The 21,183-nt window shown below is 40.1% G+C and overlaps 2 protein-coding genes across 3 annotated transcripts; both read left to right on the top strand.

Annotated features, from left to right (window-relative positions):
- The first annotated feature begins 11,920 nt into the window (after positions 1-11,920).
- LOC115681980 (protein NODULATION SIGNALING PATHWAY 2-like) lies at positions 11,921-13,465 on the top strand. The gene has a single exon (XM_030606089.2). It carries the CDS (start codon positions 11,969-11,971, stop codon positions 13,463-13,465), a length of 1,497 nt encoding a protein of 498 aa, XP_030461949.1. The 5' UTR covers positions 11,921-11,968.
- Positions 13,466-14,606: 1,141 nt separating this feature from the next.
- On the top strand, positions 14,607-17,799 carry LOC115681926 (serine/threonine-protein kinase ATG1t). Of its 2 annotated transcripts, XR_008814480.1 has the most exons (9): positions 14,607-14,909; positions 15,397-15,514; positions 15,601-15,659; positions 16,351-16,415; positions 16,514-16,607; positions 16,812-16,892; positions 16,984-17,095; positions 17,170-17,301; positions 17,569-17,799. XR_008814480.1 is itself a non-coding variant. In XM_056303117.1 (8 exons), the coding sequence occupies exons 1-8, from the start codon at positions 14,652-14,654 to the stop codon at positions 17,232-17,234; spliced, it is 852 nt and encodes a 283-aa protein (XP_056159092.1). In that variant the 5' UTR covers positions 14,607-14,651; the 3' UTR covers positions 17,235-17,494. The 2 variants fall into 2 exon arrangements, 1 of the variants encoding a protein (XP_056159092.1); XM_056303117.1 differs by lacking the exon at positions 17,569-17,799 and having other exon boundaries at positions 17,170-17,494.
- Positions 17,800-21,183: the final 3,384 nt, after the last annotated feature.

The following is a 21,183-nucleotide window of genomic DNA, read 5'->3' as shown; positions in this document are numbered from 1 at the left end:
TTTCCAATTTTTGTCGAAATTCCAATTTTTGGCCAAAACGACTCCTGGTATGCGTGGCCACCCCAAAATGACACTAGCCTCGAAAAATAACCTCAAACGACTTCAGAATCGCCATCGGTGACCAGAGGGGCAAAATCGTCATTTTCCGGGTCCCGGACCGAAATCCATTTTTTTGCAGAAATGGGTGGCCCCAAGGTTGGCCAAGCCAAAAACGTCATCGGCCGCTCAAAATTGTCACTTTCAAAATTCTCGATTCCCGGGCCCGAATTCCAAGAAAAGACTAAAATTGGACAATTGCAACTTTAGCTTATCTCTGGCTAACGGGTGGCTCATTGGGATTATGCGCTCTCGACCCGTGACCGACACTAAGTCAAATCACGTTTAAGTTTACTCCACCCGAGACGACCTCGATTGTCATATAATTGCGAGGGTCTGTCGCTAGTTCCCTTCGGACACGATCAATCAAGTAGACCGGTCTCGGTTGGCTCAAAACATTCCCTCGTCAATCCATATGGTCGAAGATTGAACCCAGGTCGAGTTCTTTGGTCGTGCGAACTCAATCCCGTAACGGCCCTACCCCTAAGGTTAGCATCCCGAGAATGCGCGGGTCCCGGGTGAGATCTCACTATAAGTGCATTGGCCAAAACATTCATCTCTTAAGTCCCGGGAAAAGGATCGAAAATTCAGACTGTTACATGTTGTGCAGGTAATATAACTGCTCTGCGTATATCAGTAGTTCCTAGTTATATCTAATTTTCCGATGATATCAGTTCCCGGTTATATCTAGCTTCCTAGTGATAGCAGTCCCCGATTATATTAGGTTTTCCTGGTGATATTGAACTATGTCTCTTTAGGCAACTTGAGCACATTTGAAGATGTAGATCGTGTGATCCTGTTCACCATGATACCTCCAATTCTTTTCACATTCTTCTAGACTTGTTCACACTTAGGTTCATCCAGTCTTCACGATTTTTTTTTCTTTGGTACATATAAGTTCCCTTAAAAACATATATTACCTTAAATATAAAGAACGTTTTCATTTATCAAGCTCGTTAAGTATCATGGATTGTTTTGTCCATTTCAAAGATTACAGGAGGTTTTTCAACATCCTCAACTCCGAAATCTTATGCACATATTTTCACGATGCCGTGATCTTGTATTTAAGCGGTTGTTCCTTTAACTTTTGCGTTTTGGTTACTCCACGACGTGAACTCTGTTGCTTCATTCACCAGTGGTTTCAAAATTTGAAAATTCATAACTGCATCTTGATGCCTTCTAGGTATTCAACCTTCTCTTAGTGGCTCAATTAGTACTCTATCACCCCTTTTAATCGATATCCTTGTCGACTATTGCTAACCATACGTCGTTTATATATCGAGACTAATCAATGGTCATCGATGTACATCAACATTGACAAAAATTCTTATGGTCGTTGAGAATGGCTCACTTGATTAATGATAACCTGTGGTCTAGTCACATGCCTATCTATATTGACGACTGGGCCAATTTTTGGTGCAAACAATGATATATTAACTATTCTACATAACATTAATTCTTCGATTTGAGACTTTTTCCTAACATAACTCACATATGCATATCAATAGTCTCTCTTTTACGTGTGAGCTCAGAGTTAGGTTTGCTCTTCCCTAATTCATGTATCCTTTTGCACCAACATATCTCAACTTTGACCTTCCACTTTACTGATAGTTGCCCGTGGAGTCCACGTCCAATATGTGAGGGACACATTTAAAAATGGGAACAAGTCTTAGAATGTGGAAATCGAAATCTTAGAGGCTTATTTTAAGATTGATATATGCTAGATTTTTTATGATAATTAATCTTAAATTTTATTGATGTTACTTTTATTTCTGCATCTTTTCTTGTTGGATATTTCAAATATACGAGTTTTGAATAAATGATTGCAAATAGCCTAAGACCCTAAAAACTTCCAATTTTAGCTTTAGTCCAAATTCTACCCTAAACTTTTTTTTTGTCTCATAAAAAACCCTAAACTTTAGATACAATCTCAATTCTATCTTAAACTATTTTGGTCTCATAAAAAACACAAGCTTTACGTCTAGTTCCAATTTAATCCTAAATTTTTTTTGTCTCATAAAAAGTTATCAATTTTTACTTGAGTCTTAAATCTACCCCCCTTTAACCATCCGTCCAAAATCGCTCTTAGTGATCTTACGTGGCATTTGCACGTCATTACTCTAGTTTTCCCCGAATTTCATATCCAATTCAGATCCAAGAAGATGTCTTGTGGAAATGACCATCCATATCAAGCCCAAACAACGTCTTATTGGATATGAAACTTGGGTAGAAACAAGAGCAATTAGAGTTGGCTTTCTTCAATTGCTCTTACTCTTAAGAGAGTCTTCCCTTTATCTTGCTCGAGATCTTCAATTTTGTGCTCGGGTCTTCAATCTCTCGTGCTCAAGAGCGTTCCATCTCTCGCGATCGGAGAGCTCGCACTCATGACGCTTGGCTCGGTACGCTTGAACATCTCTTGCTTGGGAGTTTTCCATCTCTCAGTTGTCCACGAGAAATTTTGGGCATGGGGTTAACGGGGGGCAGAATTGTGACTCAAGTAAAAGTTTGTGATTTTTTATGAGACTGAAAACATTATAGGATAAAGTTGGGACTGGACGGTAGAATTAGAACAAGACCTAAAGTTTGGGGTTTTTCACGGGACAAAAAAAAGTTATGGTAGAATTGAGACTGGACCTAAGTTGAGGTTTTTTATGGGACAAAAAAAAGTTTAGAGTAAAATAGGGAATAGACCTAAAGTTTGGGGTTTTTTAGTGTATTAGGCCATTGCAAGTTCGATGTGGTTTATTGTATTTCATATGAGATAATTTATTTACTAAAAATTGGTGATACGACAGGTTGCGCGTATCCGATGACAACCAGACAAAAAATCAACGAGACGCATTTGGGAGGAGGTCTACCATCCCAAACTCATCCCGCTTGAATCCGTACTTAGGATGGCCATAAGAGAAGTGCAACGATTGTAGTAAAGACATCAACTTAGGAAGATGGAACAAGATTATAATTTAAGTAATTCGTCAATGCAAGTAAGGTTGGCGATTTGTATCGTGCCATTGCACTTGTGCCGTTTCATGCCATAGTGAAAATATTTCAACATGATCATGACAGTTTTTCTAAAATCTAATAAAAGAACACGTCAATTCGTGTCAATTTCGCCTTACTTACACCAAAATGTGTCAAATTCTAAGTTTTTGTCAAGAAATTCATGCCATATTGGAGTTGTATTTTCGAGGCACGTGTGAGATTTGGTGAGACCATCGTTGGTTAGTCTAAAAGCTTAAACTGTTAGATAAATACGTGGTTTAATATTTAGATGTTCTTTCACTCTCTCTCACGCTTTGTCTGGTCTTTTTGCCCAGTACAAAGCGTGAACATATTTAATTGGAAAGACAAATGGAGCTTGGAAAGATTTTAAATCAGGACCTCCTACAATGTCCATGCTTGCTGCTAGGCGTAAATGGGAGTAACAGAATATTTAAATATTAAATCACACATTCATCTAACAGTTTCATCTTTTATAACAGTTGTCAATTGGTCCACTAAATCTCACATAGTATTAGAATAAGAGATCTCGAGTTCAAATCTTCTTAGGCTCTCACAAAACCCCATTTGCCTCTTCAATTAAATATGTCAATGCCTACTACTAGGTCTAACAGCTTAAATTTTTAGAACAGCTAGCGTCGCAAACTAAGGAAGAGATGGTGAGCAAGATTTACGTAGGTGCTGCGTTTGGCAAGTTAGGTGGAATCTGAGGAAGCCCTCTTCACTTTGTTTTTTCGTGAAGGCAGGTTTTCGAAGGAATCTACGCACGCCAATGAAGCCGACAGCTGGAAACTTCCACTCTTTTTTGTCAATGACCGCAATCTTTTATAGTAATTCTCAACGGCAGCCATTGATTTCAAAGACCAAACCCCATTTATTTTAGTGATTAGCAGCGGCTAATATCTGTTCATCTCCCTCTGCTTTGGAGCTCCAGAGCTGATAGCCATTGGCGAGTGATTCCATCAGGTTTGGTTTCTGATGTAAAACCAGAACTGTTGCTGCCTCGGATGTCGCAAGCGTTAACTCGTGGTTTGATTGGAAAGTTTAACGACGGGGTTGGATTGGACAAGGAGGACACGAATTTGATAATCTTATGGCAGTCGATGATGGTGTTGTTTTCATACAAATGACAAATCTTGAGGGAGTTAATCTTTCTTTCCTCCATGGAAGGACGTCATCCGTTTAAAACCCTCCTCTTAGTCAAGAACATGGAGCTAACCACCAACCAAAGAGGAACATATTCGATTTTTTTAATGAGTTCTCTTAATACCCCTTTTCTAAAACATAAATAAGGATATCTTGCCATTTCTAAATTTAACGTTTCTCTCATGTTATGCACGGTCGGTGCATTGAACATGAACAACTTTTTCTTCATTAGATATGGGTAACGAGCACCGCTAACAAGACATGAAAGTCCGTCGGTTGGTTGGTTGGCTGGCGGACTCTGGGATCCAAGGAGAGGGAGAGTAGAGATGAGATTGTACTACCATGAGTAGTCGGAAATGATTTCCCCCTTTGCACTGTGTTCTCTTTTGCTGCGAGTGAAACAGAGAGGAAACGAGTATATATAGGACATTGGTATATTCGATAATACAATTTCATTTCTAGTGGAGAACTTTTAAATGAACTAAAACCTTAGTGGCTTGTTGAAAATTTTCCTTCAAGTTATCTAATTCGTAAAATTGTTGGCACGTTTTTTTGGGGGAAGATGATGAAGTTCTAACTTTGAAGAAAGGAATGGCGGTATCATGCGTCATGCTGAATATAAATGGTGAATTCGTCATAGCAGCATCACTCGTAGCATCACCTTGTCACAACATAATGATTTTTTATAAGTGACATTTACAATGAGAGAACAATAAATATGTAATGTACTAACCGGCGAAACCCACTCGAGCAACCCAGAATGCATCGAGCACTTCTAGAGACCGACGCGCTAGTTTGAAAAGGGCCGACCTCTAAATTTATGCAATTAGATTTGTCACAAGGCGCAGCGGAAACAGCCCCGCCTTACAGCACATCCTCGTCGTGAGACTTTTTTTCCCTAATACTTTCACACATGCACCTTGACAAGATTCATAAGTAACTCTCTGTTTTTTTTGCTAAAAAGATTCATAAGTAACTCAACCAATCATACGCAGTGATGTGGAACAATGTTAACCTAAATGGCAATACGACAAGCTTTGCTAGTGTCAAACAAATAAAAAACAACAAGGAACGTGTTTTCTTCCACTTCTGATTAGAGGAAAATTCCTCCAAATAACCGTTTGATTGATGGGTTATAAATATATTTAGACATTACCCGCATTTAAACTTAGTTGAAAATAAATATTTGTGATGTCCATATTTCTAACTCATATCAATAAATAAATAAAAATTTCTCCAAGTGTACCACCAATATATATTTCCAAACTTGTGTTGCAAAGTCGATAGAATCCACTAAGAATTTGACAGAACACTGTATAGACTAAGTTTCCATGTCAATTTAGTACATCTAGCCTTTATAGTAAGGTAACCTTTTCTTTCCCCAATAGGTGGCCTTGTCCACCCATAATTTGACGGTTATATAAAAGTCTGCCTGTGAGCAGTTTTCTTTACACCGACAGCATATGCTATATTCACTTCTATTGTTAAAGGGACAAAAATCAAGATTGACTTCGAGGGACACTTAACAATGACTTGGTTTTTGGATGTTTCTTAAGATAAGATAAATGAACCTCGGCTGGATGCTATTTAAATTTGCTGCTAGTCAAGTACAATGAATGAGACAACATTCATCTGAATCAAATATGATTCCTCACAGTTCTTAATTAGTTGAGAATTGGAGTTCATGAGTTAACTAAGAGATATTCTACTTGTAATTGGAAGGGAACTCATATTTTACAAATGGAATCAGACATCTAAACTTAGGCCAAGGATGGGACATCAGCATTCAATAGGACAAACTAGAAAGTTTATCAAAAGAAATATGGTCATGCTTCATCATGCTTAGCTCCCTAAGCTATTGATGATGAAGCTTGTATTAAATCAAAATATGAGGTCCATTTATGAATTATTTTAGCCTCCTTATTTTTCCCCAATCTTTTGAAATTTATCTTTATCTTACCTAGTATCATAACTTTTACACATAGTTCTTATTCGATGCCATAAGGGGCACAATATGTCATCTTGGGTTTATCTGATTTATTAAGAGGATTCTAGCCATATTTCATTTTAGAACTTAGAAAAAAATTTCTCATCCCTTACCCGTGTGGCCGTAGGAATTTTTTCCCAAGTCAACCTTTCCACAAGAATCTTGAGAAGAGACACTCTAGAGAGAGAAGTTGTAGAATGTGTTTCACTTGAGAATGAGATCTACAAATGAGGGGGAGGAGACCCATTTATATACAAATACAAGATTGTCCATATCCGTAGATCGCTCCCCTATCCAACAGTAGAAATTGCATCTCCCTATCCCCCAATCAAAGGCCACCTCTTTATCGGCCAATAGAATTACAAGAATGAGGTACAATTACAAAAATGCCTGCCCCTAGAAGTATTCTAGAATACATCAAGAAAACCCTAGTACTTAGAGTACTCGAGGTTCGCCTTCTCGTTCATGGGTCAGTCACGCTCCATTATTCAGAAAACCTCGAGAATGATCCAATTCTCTAAGCCGTGACACATGAATGTTTACTTCAAAATACTTTAATTTATCAAAGTACGACAGAAAAATATATCGTATATCTAAACACTCCTCCTCACTCGAAGGCTAATTTGATTATCACAAGACCATCAAGCATGTGAACCCGATTTTTGCAGGTAGATGAATTGCTGATATTAATCGAGCACAAATAACGAAAGAAAACCGGTAAATGGGTATAGGTGGTTCGGACTCGAAATAATTGGCTTCGATACCAACGAGAATTACATGCATTACCGCTTACTCCAAAACTTAAAATATTAGTATATGAAGTTGAATATATTCTATAGAATAGTTGCGGCCAAGAAAATTAGGTTTAAGAATTTAACATTTTAAATCATCAGATGATCTCGGTGTTGATGTTCTAGATGAAATAAGTGACCGATGACATTGATGTTTAACAATAATTTGTGGATCATTTTTAATATCTCTAACATTTGTCTTTGACATTATCAGTAATCAATCCCTTTGAAGAGGTTTTAACTCTAGTTTCTCTTTGTGTGTCGATATTTTTTAACCTCCATAAAGCTGGGATGACCTCCGACGTTATTGGACTGACGGCACCGGGCAAAGTCGCACCACGCAATTGATCTTTTGCCATATAATTTGCTTGGTGATTCCACACATATGACCAAATTAATTAATTGAGAATAGTTTTAATGCATATTAACGCAGAAGCTAACGGATCTTGCAATTCCATATCAAATGCGAGAAGGTGAAATTATAGAGAAATTAACACAGAACGATAAAGATACTTGAGATTTATGTGGTTAGATCTATTCAGTACCTACTTGACGAGGAGAGCCAAGCCTAAAGAGATCCATTATGAATTCGGAGAATTACAGTATTACAATCGCTTAATAGCTCAAGTAATTTTCAGCCATTGGATTACACCCAAGCAACCCAAAAAAGTGTCATCATCAATTCTTTCATATGGAAATTACTTAGAAAACTCACAGATGTGTAACTTAACAACATAGGCTTTAAATTTCATGTTTACATAGGTGGGTTTGTGCCTAGGTGCCCGGAACGCGTACAGTAAGTGTTTAGTTTACCAGGCAGGTGGCTAGGCACCTGACCCAAGGCCTATCGCTACCGGCCAGACAATAGGCTTCAGCTCCCAATCCATTGTTCCTCTGCTTCCTAAACACATCCCAACACGTCTTGGACCTATTTCGTTCTCTAGGCTCGATCTAAACTCCAAATTTGGCAAGAACTTTGAGCTTTAAATTCAACAATCTCCATCTTAGCTCAATGTTTCACAACCAAGTCATAGTGCTTGTTAGTCATGTAGACTCTCCCAACGCCTCGACGGGTGCTCAACCATCTCAGAGGTCAATCAAGACCAAGCTAAGCTCAGACTCATACAAAGGATAAAACTCGATTCACTTGTCCACAGGATTCTCCACAACAAGAAACTTCCTCACAATCACATCCTATTTTGACATGTTATCTCTAACGCCGAAATATTGGTCACTAATGAACTCGATCCTCCTCAGTCTAGACTTCGATATGGAGTTGCGTCTTTTGCTTAGACCCCCCTGAGTTCCTACCATCGGACCCTCAGCGTCACTTCTCTGATTGTTGCCCTGCAATTTCTTGTGGCATTCTTTCGATAATAGTATAGACTTCACTTCCTCGACGGATATAGGCTCACTCCCTCTCGTCAAAGAATCGCAAAAGTGCTCGAAAGAACTTCAAAGAACGAAAAAGCATCGTAGCCAGCCACTGCTCGGATAATTCATAACTTTTATTAAACTCATTCAGGTTATCCTGGCCTGACGTTCTCCTTTTGAAAGTGAAGAAAAGTTGAATCAGGAAAAGTTTCCTCGAAAGTGATTGATTACAACTAACGTGGCAGCATGAAAAAATGAAATGATTCGAGCAAGAAACGAATTACTGATATAAAACCCGAACCTAACGGATTTAGGTGGTTCAGCGAGTGCTTGCTTTACAAAGAGATTGATAAAATGGTTTTGCCATAATCGGCAAAGGGAGATTACAATCGTTCTAAAAGCTCACACTCAAATATTTCCCAATCCCAAATATGTCCAATCCACAAGAATCAATTAGAAAGAGGAGTATTCTAACGCTCTCAACTCTATTGAAATTCTATACGATTCTCTCAAGTTTCTCTTCTAAAATTAGCTCTAAAGATATAATTTTAACAAGTCTGGATGGGGGCCACGTCGGGGCTCGGCATCTGCCAAAATTATGCTAGGCGCCTGGCTACTATTGGAGAAAATATCTGTCAACAGCAAAGCAATCCCAAAAATTGCTCTGATACCATAAAGAGTTGGACAAGAAATTATTTACTGTTATTCATTACATGCATTTAAAGTACAAGGTAGCTGATAGTTTATGGAAAGACATAAGCTAAATAACTGTAAAATGATGACTTTCCTAGTTACAACATTTATGCATGGAAAGATAAAATCCTATATACAAAAAAGGATAAAATGAATTTATTAGCATTGGAAATTCTCACGTACTGCACTTGCCAATAGTACAAGAATTGCTTGACTGGTATTGATTTGATTGAGAGCAATTTTTGGATTGCTTTGATGTTGAGAGATATTTTCTCCAATAGCTACTGCATTGAAAAACACAATAGCTTTTGGTATTGTTTGGGAACTTGGCAAGATTTGTCAGGACACCCGAACCTAGCAAGTAACCCTGCCACTCCTTGGCCGTGCGCCCGCTTGTTAATAAAAACTCCCTCAGAAAATTTTGTCACCTTTAGGTGTTTTTTTAAGAGACTCACACAGAAAACTAATAGAGAGAAAACCTTAACACTTTTCTTAGTTACTCAAATGGGTAACTTAACAAAACATGCAAGAAGTAAGCTTTACATCCCGTGTTTGGCTAAGTCAATTTGTCACCCGGGCACCTAGAACACGTACAATACATGTTTGCCCTTCTAGGTAGGCGGACGGGCTCTGACCGGATGCCCTGGCCTTTAGCCTGAGTTCTCAGTCCCTGGTTCCTCTCAACCCTGAGCACGTTCAAACATGTCTCGAATATATCTCAATCTCGATCCAAGCTTCAAATTTTGCAAGAATGTGGAGCCACGAATAATTCAACTAGGCTGGCGTAGCTTCAGCATCTTATTGTTTTTGTCTCTAATCCAAGAAGGTGCAGCAATGTGACGCAAAGAGACAATTATAGGTGGTGTGAACATAATGGTTAAAATTTGGTGCAATGACAATGCAGCCACATTTAGTTTGGTTTGTCGAAATTTTTGTTTTTTCCCTTTTCATTTCCTTGTAGAAAATGCCACAAACCTCTTCGTGAAGACCAATCAGAGAACAAAATAAGAAAAAGAAAATAATTGTAAGTTAAACAAATCCCTTGGAATAGAGAATATCCTCGAGATATTTTTAGTTACACTGTCGTTTCAAAATGCACCACATAACAAAGATGAACTATAATGTCTGAGTTTGAACTTTAAAACTCGAATAATTGGACTTTGCCCGACCTAAGTGAAGTCATCCACGTGATATGCGCTTAGGATATTGCTATCTGTCTGGATGTTTTTCTTGGTTTAATCACAAAAGACAATCAACTGTCCTCTTTTAGAAAGTTGCTGTATTAAATTGGAGTAACCACCGACTAACCAATGGGGTCTCCACCTTAAAAGAACCCTACCAACACGGCCTTGCTGGAATCACTTGAATTTACATTGGCAAGAATCAAAGTTGGGCTTGATTACTGAGCAGATGCTCCAAGGATGTTTTTGATGAATTCATGTGAAGAGGTTTTGGTTCGGACTATCATTTGTTTTTGGGATAAGAGCACTAGTGTCATAGCTTTCCTTCGGCACTCATTTGAGCGCCACAATTTTTCAATTGATCACTTGAGTGCCATGAGTTTTATACGACGTTCACTTGAGTCCCACAACTTTTCAATCAATTACTTGAGTGTCACAATTTTTAACAAACGTTCACCACAATTGATTAATCGAAAAGTTATGATACTATTATGACACTCAAGTGAACTTCGTATTAAAGGTATGACACTTGTGGTGTCTTTTTTCCAATTTCTATTTAGTTTGCTTTCTGCAAATTTCCAACTCATCCCTTAGAACGAGAGCCAGGATCAGCTATTGGAGAGGTGGTAGGTGGAACTCGAGCATTCGGCATTTTTCTATAATGTGGAAGTGAGGAAGTACACTTTACATAGGTAAATCCCGAGTCCACGAAATAGCTCCAATGGTCACATCAACCGGGTAAAACAAGTTAGAACCAGGGTGATATGAAATATTTGCACTTGATGGTGTAGGGGTTCGAATTTATGTAGAGCAGCTAATCAGTGCAAATGCATGCAATTATATGACCAAATTTTCACTCTTCAAAGTAACAAAATGATCAAATGTGCTGCACAAAACAGCTTTTGTTTCACTTGGTTTTCACTACTTTGTACTTGGAAGCATAGTCATCATTACACCAATCAGTTCCTATCATGCCCAGGAAAAAACTTGCCTAGAGTCGTTTGTAATTAACTAGTGAGACAGTAGTCTTAAGATCACGTGGGTCTGAACTAAATTAGGTTGACCCGGCCTAGGGGTACTTGTTACACTTATTAATCATCCTATTGGGTGTCTAGGAAACATGCATTATCATGCTTGAGATGGAATGTTTCAATCTTGAATGGCATCTTTCCATGAATGACAGAATGCAAGCTACATGAAGATGCTTCAATGGTAAAAGAACAATGCTTTGCTTACCGTTTTAGATACCAATTTAAATAGTCAACTTTGAGGTTCCCCAGCACACTTAGTTCTCGGATAGTCAGGTCGTGCCAAGAATTCCGGAATCGAGTCGCCCTACGCTTCGGAAAGAGTGGTGGACAGGAGAGCTTCCCTGTCCATGGGATTGGCTACTGAAAATTAACATATTAAAAAGGTCATCGATGTAAGACTAATTAGGCCCACTTAAACAATGATCAAGCTGTGAATAATTTAAATGTTTGTCTTGAAGGATATGTGGTTTGTTTGTTTCTAGATGGATGAGTGCTCGTTTGAACATTAAGTACTTCACTCGTAGTACTCATCTTAGACAGGTGTTAATCACCAATGGTCTCTCAAAGCTGGTGTATATATATAGGAGTCTCTGAACTCAATCAGGCCAAGAATAGGTCAGTTTCTCCAGATAGCTTGTTCCGTTCGTTGTCTCCACTCGTTTCCTTATCATGGAACCTGAACCATTCAACCTCCCCATTGATGAACTTGTCTCGATCGAAAACTTCTATCAATCCTATTCAGAAAACTCATTTTCTCTGCTACCAGACTCTCCCTCCAACTTCAACCCGGAAAGACTGCTCCAGATTGAGTCGGAAATCACCCAGCTGTTGGACTTCGACATTGCGATTGCATCACTGCCAGAGGCACAAGACTCCATGGAAGTTCTTGAAACCGGCCTCATAAAAGTTCTCGAAACCGGCGTCATGGAAGTTGACCCGCTTTCGGACATTATTTTTCAAGGTCAAGAAGAAGCGAATGAGGAAGATTCATTGGGTGAAGAACATTCCCTTTTGAGGGTAATCCAAGAAGAGTTGATGGAAGAAAGCAGCCTGACTGATCTTTTACTGATGGGAGCTGAAGCTGTCGAATCGCAGAACTGGCCTGTGGTTTCTGCAATCATCTCCAAACTGAATGAGAATCTATTCAATCAAGAAAATGGGAACAACCCATTTAACAGATTGGCCTTGTTTTTCACCCAAGGCCTTCACTGGAAGAGCATCATCAGTCCTCTCGAAATGCCACCACGGACTTTCTCAAGGGGGCCAAACACCATCTCCGCCATTCAGATGATTCAAGAGCTCTCCCCGTACATCAAGTTCGCACACTTCACAGCCAACCAGGCGATCCTTGAGGCGACCCTGGCAGACCGGGATGTCCATGTCATTGACTTCGACATCATGGAGGGGATCCAATGGCCGCCCTTGATGGTCGACCTTGCAATACGCGATGACGCCTCGCTGTGGATCACTGCGATTGTCACTGACCCGGAAACCGAAGCTTCAATTCGACAGACCGGAAGGAGGCTCAAGGAGTTTGCGGACTCAATCGACCTGAGGTTCACATTCGATCAGCTCCCAATCCAGGAAGAAGAGGACTTCAGGACTATCCACCAAGTAGGTCACACGGTGATAGCAAATTGCATGATTAACCAACTGCACATGCCTAGCAAGAGCCTCTCAATGGTGAGGACATTCTTGGGAGGCATGACAACATTGTCACCAAAGATTGTTGTCCTAGTGGAAGAAGAGCTGCTGAATTTTGCCAAGGCCTCATCTTCCTTGTCCTTTGTGGAGTTCTTCTGCGAGGCACTCCATCACTACATGGCGCTCTCTGACTCACTAGTGATGGGGAGCAGCTTCACAGGTGGGTATGAGATGTGCCTCAAAGTGATAGAGCAAGAGGTGTTGGGGAACAGGATTTTGGACAGTGTGAGGCAGTTTCCGTGCGAGGAATTGGAGAGGAAGCTGTGGAGAGATGGGCTTTGCCTAAAGGGGTTCAGGCCTGTGCCTCTGAGCTCAAGCAATGTGGCTCAAGCCAAGTACTTGGTGAGCGTCTTTAGTGGGGAGTATCGGGTGCAATATGAGAAGTTTAGGTTGGCTCTGTGCTGGAAATCTAGGCCACTGACAACAGCTTCCATTTGGGCTCCAATTTCAAGAGCTGTTTAAGAGACAGTGACCCACTCGAGAGCTTAATCTTAATCATTTGCATGTTGTCTTTGAGCTACTTGTGAGGAGTTTGTACATTGTGATGTGCTTCTTGATGGGTTTAATGATTTAAACTTGGGTCCTCCCTCTTTCCACATGTGTAAAGTTTCATATTTCTAGGGATTTATAAAAGACGCAAGTTCACGTTGATTTAAGACCAACCATCGACGACTCTAATGGTGAGAACGAGTCTGATTCAACTCGAGAACCGAACCAAACTGGTCTACACTGACCGGTTCAAGGCTGATACCATCAATTCTACGCAGAATCTAGTTTTCTGGGCCTCTTTTAGGGGAAAACATTATTTTTACACCTATCGAAAATCGAATAATAATCTTGATCATGAATAAGCAATGTCATAATCACTTAATGGAAATATATTTTTTAGTGAATGATGCAAATTTTATATTTTATTATATAAGAATTTGAGTTTTTTACACAAAACAAATGGTGGGCTGATTCTCGAGTACAAATGAAACAGACCGGTTATATTCCCGGTTCCAAAATTTAGAATCGAAAGTTACAGGGTCCATTCTCGAATCTAAGTCAAGAGTCAACTCATCTGGGAACTGATCACTCCCATCGAATTGGTACCATGTGACCTAACCCTTGCTCAAAAAAATATTTCATATGCTTGGTCATTTTTTTTTTTGGTAACCGAGGTGTCTGGCCTGCCACTGCGCGCACCTCGACTATTCCTCGTGAGACTAAGACAAAGAACCCACCGCCATGGCCCCCACTTAAATCACAAGTGCTTAGCTGGGGAATCGAACCTAGGACCAGTGCGCCTAACCACACAATCTCAAGTACGCCCTAATCAACTGAGCTACCCATGGTGGGTCTTGGTCATTGATTTGTGCGTTTCACAAAAAATACACAATCTCGAGCCTGTTTGCCAAGACTGGGCAAAAGTGAATAGCATTTTTGTTTTTCCTAATAAAATTTATATATAGCTTAATATTTCAGTATTATGGAAATTACAGATATTATGAATTTAAGAAAAAGGTTCCAATGTGTATATGTATAAGATGTTTAAATTAAGTAAGAAAAAAAAGAGTAAGCATGTACAATTTGACTATTTTCTGTAAAAGGGAGAAAAAAAAATGTCATCTTTATCTAAACAATCGAGCACTTCTCTCGGACCTTGATGGAACCTGAAGCAGCGACCGTGAACCTCTCCGAAGTGATCGCGGTGGGCGACTACGTCCTGTCGTCGAAGCTCGGTGAAGGGTCTTTCTCGACGGTGTGGAAGGCGGTGCGCAGAGCCGGCGGCGAGGTGGTGGCGGTGAAGCAAGTCCACCTCTCGAAGCTTAATGGGCATCTCAGGAGCTGCTTGGACTGCGAGCTCGATTTCCTGTCCTCCGTCGATCATCCCAACATCATTCGCCTTCTTCATGTGTTTCAGGTTGATCACTTCGGTCTCTACGTCGATGCCCAGCTCTTATTAACTCGTGGGTCATAGTCTTATGGGGGGTCGTGTGATTTCTTGTCCTCCGTCGATCACCCCAACACCTTTCGCCTTCTTCATGTGTCTCAGGTTGATTACTTCGGTCTTACGTAGATACCCAGCTCTTATTAACTCGTGGGTCATAGTCTTATGGACGGTCGTGTGATTTATGTTGCTCTGTCTTGGTTAGTTTTGTAGGAATTGGAAAGCTGCTGTGGGAGTTAATGAAATTTTTTAGGCACCCATTATCATCTTCATTTGTAGTAAATACGGATCAAAGATGTAGCTTTTGCATTTTAAACGGCAGCTGTATGTGCTTTACATTCCGATTTAGGGTGGGACTTTGTAATGTATCTTCGACTGGTGTAGTAGATAAAATTTGTGTATGCAATCATTTCTGGTGAGGATTTCATGGGATTGAAATTGGTGTGGTGTTCATCATCAGGCCAATGGTTGCGTATACATGGTCCTGGAGTTTTGTGCCGGTGGAGATTTAGCGTCTTATGTCCGACTGCATGGGCCAGTTCGGGAAGAAAGCGCGAGAAGATTCATGCAGCAGCTGGGTATTCCCTCTGTTTCATTCGTATATTGTGCAAGTGTTGCTTTCTTCGAATCGGTTACTGACTTTGCTTATTTGGAAAACATGTAGGAGCTGCCTTGGAAATACTGCACTCCTACCACATAGTTCATAGGGACTTGAAACCGCAGGTATGAGATTATTTTCCTTTGTAAATAGGCAGGTCATGCACTTTTGCATATGTGCCTCGCTTTGAAGGTTTACATTGTTGAGGCCTATTTTATCATCAAGATTGATTGAGTCTCAGCAAATTTTTACTGCATAAGACATCCTATCTAATGGCTGTCGAGACTGGCTTAACTAATGAGAATTATTAGGCTCACCAATTAGATCAACTCAACGATGATCCCTTCCATGGGTACTTTCATAGACTGGTTACTTTTAGTTGCACTTACCTTCTAAACATTTCAACATTCCAAGTGATCATTGGAATAATTAGGCAAATATTCAGCATGAAGCTAAATGCCTCATTGTTGATTGTGTTTTTTATTTACTCTAATTGTTGCTTATATGCATATGGATAACCTTGTTTTGTGAAGACTGCTGCTCAGAGGGAGAGTTCAGTGCTCAATTGATACATTGAAATATGTTCTGACTGATTTCTGGTTGTTTTGCTGGTTGTGTATTCTTTTTTCCCCTGTTCAATAATTTAGCATGTGAAGCAGTGTATATAGCACTCTGCTTCTAATCAATAACTTCAGACACAACTATGTTTTTTTTCTCTCGATGCTAGTTTTTGAGAGTTTAAGTTGCGGACATGTCATTGTTTAAACTTCAAATGAGCTTATCTCTGCTCTTCCTTTTTCGTCACCGCATGTGCAGAACATCTTGCTATCTGGTTCTGAAGAGGATAAAGTGCTCAAGGTAGCTGATTTTGGTCTCTCAAGGTATACGCAAATGTACTAGAAATTTTATAGAATTCAATTTGGCAATTGCTTGCATGTTTGAGGTGAAATTTTGAGATTTATTGGTATCCTTGGAACAGAACTTTACAACCCGGTTATTCTGCTGATACTGTATGTGGGTCTCCATTATACATGGCCCCTGAAGTTCTTCTATTCAAAAAGTATGATGAAAAGGTATGAGATTCCTGTGTCAATCCATAATCGAACCTGGAATGAGATTTGCATTATCCAAAGGTCATGGCCAAGAATCAAAATCCTGGCCTTGGTTGGGGTGGCAATGGTGGTCTCCATCTAGACCAGTAGGATGTACACAAAATTCAGGAAAAAGAAATGGAAACAGACAAGAAGAAAGAATTTAGGCTGAATGATTTGCTGCAGGTGGATATGTGGAGTATCGGTGCCATTCTTTTTGAGCTTCTCAATGGTTGTCCACCATTTTGTGGGCGGACTAATGTTCAGGTAGGATTATCTCCTCAAGCAACAGCTTGTTTAAGCTTGTTGAACCCGGTCATAAAAGTTCCCTTAATTTGTTTGTTTCTCTTCTCTGCAGCTTCTGCGGAGCATCAAGTCATCTAAAAGTCTTCCATTTTCTCACCATGTGCTTCCTGAATTGCATCCTGACTGCATTGACATGTGTTCCAGGCTTCTCTCTGTTAATCCAGGTTTAGTATCTGCCTTGTCTCAGCTTCATTTGAAATGAGTTGTAATATTAATTCTTCGATATGCATTATTGCAGTGAACCGCCTGTCCTTTGAAGAGTTTTACCGGCACAGATTTTTGAGAAAAAGATCGATTGTGTAAAAAATAAAAGCTGTGTTTCAGTGGTAGTACTACCAATTTTCACTCATGGTGATATCCCATGTTGGAGGTTAGCATCTTGAAAACCATCTGATCAACTGCAAGAAAACATCCTCTTCCAGTAATTCAGCTTTCCATCAATATGCTTCATTAGAGTACTAAGCAATCTTGTATCATCATCATCATAATTTATTGGCAACTGTTTCCAGTTCCAGCCCTAGAGTGGTACATTAATCAGGCTATCTCAGTAATTTTTTTCTATACGTGTCATATTTTCTCTTATAATAGCTCCATCAACCGTATCGCTCATGCATCTGGTGTGATCTCCAATTTTCAGAATTAGTGGATCCTTGGCATGCAATGGCTCCTGTACAATCACTGAAGTACTGATGGTTGGGAGATTTGGAATCTTTTGTAGCCAAATCTGTTATTTCATCACATGTTGTAAAGGTGATTGAATGTCAATATCAATGTTTATAATTGTTATAGAACTAGCCATAAGGCCTGTGCTATGCACGGCAGAGAAACTACATTTTTCGATTGAAGTGCATAACAGATTTTTTTGAAAGAGCATAGGATTTATCTAAGCTAAAACATCAAAAAAATTTGATATCATATTTGTATAATATAGAGGAAGCAAATCAAATTATTTTGGAGATAGATAAATTAGGGAAGCTCTATAGAATATGTAGTCCGTCCAATTGCTTCATGAAGCTAACATAACTAGATTAACTTGAAACAATAACTTCAAGATTTGTTCAAGATTATTTTGTAATCTTTCGCTCTTGTGTTTTGTTCTATGTAATTCTATCCAAATAAGATGAAATTAACGGATGATGATGCAAAAGAAAATGTGATTATATCACAAGATTATTGGATCATATATTAACAAATTAAATAGTTATAGACTTTTTAGATTATTATTGGCGAAAGTTATGTGAGGTGGAAAGGCATCCATATATTAGACAAAGTGCTCTTCCTTGACAATTAGTTATCATTCAAGATGAAAAAGAGAAAATAATAAAAAGGCAATAGCGAAGAGAGGTGAGGTGGCAACCATCTAGTGGGCCAAGTCCGATCCTCCATAGGGCCTCCTTGGAGCACCAAAATACTATAATGGTATTGACTGTATTCAAAATGGAATTCGTTCGTATTCAGGTTGATTTTGGATTATTCAGGGGAAGTAGATCTTATTGCCAATCTGTAGCTTGAGAAAAAAATTCCTGTCCTAACGTATCACTGTTACTCTGAGAGATTTGGACAGAACCGTAGACACTGTAGATTGGGAACTAAAAGAGGAACTTCAATACCTCACAACATATGTCTATGATGCCCTGAACCATAGGCTCGAGAGGACAAAACCAGGCTGTCCGGTAGCTTGAAACAAAGAACATTGCAGCTCGGGCATCTGATTTCACAATATCTTTTCAAAATTCTCAATGCCGAACTAACAGCCTCAACCAATTGCTCCCGTCTCAGTGTCCGACGAATCACCGTTGGTGTTTAGCTATCTAACTTGCATTTGCTTGATCATTCCATTTTACTTCCGAACAAGCAGCAAGGTCAGCCTCTTTAGCATAACCTTTGTGCTTGACAAAGGCTTGACTCGGGACGAGAACTGGTGTCTCTGAGGATTCTCGCATCTCTCTCTGAGCATTCAGTCTGTTCAGTCTGTTCTCAGTTTGAAAACATGTGTTGCCTTTGAACATGGCATCGGACGAGTCGTGATGGAGATTGAAGCAAAGCGCTGAGGCTATTGGCGAGTCAATCCTGGATGCGATGGACAAGCCGTGCCTAGACTCAGTTGTCGGTCACTGTTTGTTGCGTGCAATTGGGTTTTAGGTGTTTAGGTGTTCAGGTGTTCTCTATCGAAGCATTCATTGCAGTATGACGGGCATTTGCAAACGCTTGATGGTGTTAATGTTGACAACGGCGACTGAGTAGAATCGCGGTAAGGAATAGTATAGACACCTACTTTTTAATTGCCCAATTAAATTGCACAAAATTTAGGAGTTGATTTTCTTTAATTCCTAAAATAAAAAAATATTTTTATCTAATTGCATTGCATATAGACATTAGGCACATTTTGCATTAATAGAGCCTATTGAAGCATATTTTCTTATTAAATTTAAAAAATTAAAAAAATTAAAAAAATCGGGTCGGGCCGGGTCAACCCGATTCTTTCCTTTTTTCCCCTCGCGTGGGCCCAACCCGATTCCTTTTCTCCTCTCCCTCACGCGCGAGCTAGGCTCGGCCTAGCCCGCTTCACCTTTCCCCCCCATGGCCAGCCTTTCCTCCTCTCTCCTCTGTTCTCCCTTGCCCCGACCGGCCGCCTGGGACGACGCGGATTATGTGCTCCACCGCGCAACCTTGGCCACCAAAGTCGTGGCACAGGCTAGGCCAGTGCAGGGCCATCAAGGCGATGACTTCCGGGGCAAAGTAGGTGGCCCGCATCGGCTATATAAGTGGGCGAGGAAGAGAGAGAAACTGTCAGCCCCTTTGAGCAAAAACAGAGAGAGAAAGAGAGAGAGATTGAGAGAGAATATGAGAGAAATAGAGAGGAAGAGAGGAGGCTTGGAGTGTTTGTAGGTCCCAGCAGCTCCGCTGTCGCTTGCGGATTAGCCAAAAACCCCCCAGGCGAGCCTCCAACCGGTAAGTTCTCCTGGTCCCGTTCCCCCTTGTTTTCTCCTGTTTTGGTTCATCGGTTGGCCGGGACTCGAGCCGGTTGTTTCGCGCGAATCGCAGCCTATACTGTTACTCCCTACAGGCCATACGTCGTCGCCGAAGGTAACTATAAGTTGCCGGAGGACGCCAGAACCCCGAAACAAGTCAAAAACTCCCGTTTTTAGTTGTGCACACCAGGTATTTGATGAAATGCCTCAGTGAGGCCGAATTGATTTTGGTTGCCGGCCGGCAAGTAGGTGGTCGGACGGCGAGCTAGGTGGCTGAGGAGGCTCGGTGGTGGTCCCTGGAGGTGGTATCTAGGCCGGAGCCGGCCTGGATCGGCCGAAGAGAGGCCGATTCTCACTCGGCCAGCGTCCCCGCGTGCTTGTGCATGCGGGATCCGACCTGACCTGGTTCATGACCCAAGTCAATGACCCGAGTTGACCCCTTGACCCGGTTCAGATCCGAAGATCCGACCCGAGTTGACCCCCTGACCTAGTTCGGATCCAAAGATCCGACCTGGATCAACTCTTTAGGTAGGATCCGTTGACCCGGGGTCGGATTTTGACCCGACCCGGTTTAATATTATATTAATATTTTATTAAAAAATAGTATTTTTTAAAAAATAAAAATATAAAAAAATTTCGTTTTTTAAATTTTCTTTTAAAATTAGGAAATATTTTAGCAATTAGTATTTTTGAATATTTTTTTAAATTAGGTGAATTATTTGATTAATAATCATGTTTAAATTGAATAAGCCTATAGAGTTATACAGTAAGATTTTGCATGTTATCTTTACTACTGTTGTATTATTATTATGCATGTTGTTTCTAATTAGAATATAATTACATAAATTGTCATGTTTTGAATGTTATCGCCTTAGTTACGGTTAGAACTTTAGGCTGCATATCTATCTTGACTGCTAATCGTAATGATTGTGCACTTGCTTGATCACCTCACATGTTAGGAGAAAGGTCCTAAAATCAATTCAAATTGCCTGACAAATTTTTTCTGAAATGAACAGGGTAAAAATGTACTAAAAGGGCATTAGTTACCCAACTAGTGTAACCAAGTTCCCGAACTCATGTAGGCTGTGTTCGTTTGCGGAAAAATATTTTTCCGGAAAATGTTTTCCGCGTTTTCCGGTGATCGGGGGCGGAAAATGTTTTCCTAGGGAAAACATTTTCCTTCCCCACCCCCAAATCCTTCATTGTTTTGAGGAAAATGATTTCCTCTTTTCACAAAGAGGAAATCATTTTCCCCAAATTGAAGGTAAAATTGCCCATGG

The sequence above is a fragment of the Syzygium oleosum genome, unplaced genomic scaffold (genome assembly GCF_021117445.2).
Source record: "Syzygium oleosum isolate NSW1041296 unplaced genomic scaffold, Sole_v2.1 Sole_v2.26, whole genome shotgun sequence".
In the NCBI taxonomy this organism is placed as follows: Eukaryota; Viridiplantae; Streptophyta; class Magnoliopsida; order Myrtales; family Myrtaceae; genus Syzygium; species Syzygium oleosum.
The sequence above is the reverse complement of the archived record's forward strand: the minus strand, read 5'-3'. Positions and strand labels throughout refer to the sequence as shown.

Bases quoted from the DNA above. Each gene is read 5' to 3' on its own strand.
- LOC115681980 (XM_030606089.2), top strand. From the start codon at position 11,969: ATGGAACCTGAACCATTCAACCTCCCCATTGATGAACTTGTCTCGATC.
- LOC115681926 (XM_056303117.1), top strand. From the start codon at position 14,652: ATGGAACCTGAAGCAGCGACCGTGAACCTCTCCGAAGTGATCGCGGTG. The intron at 14,910-15,396 runs GTTGATCACTTC...GTTCATCATCAG, and splicing joins GCCTTCTTCATGTGTTTCAG to GCCAATGGTTGCGTATACAT. The intron at 16,608-16,811 runs GTATGAGATTCC...GATTTGCTGCAG, and splicing joins TCAAAAAGTATGATGAAAAG to GTGGATATGTGGAGTATCGG.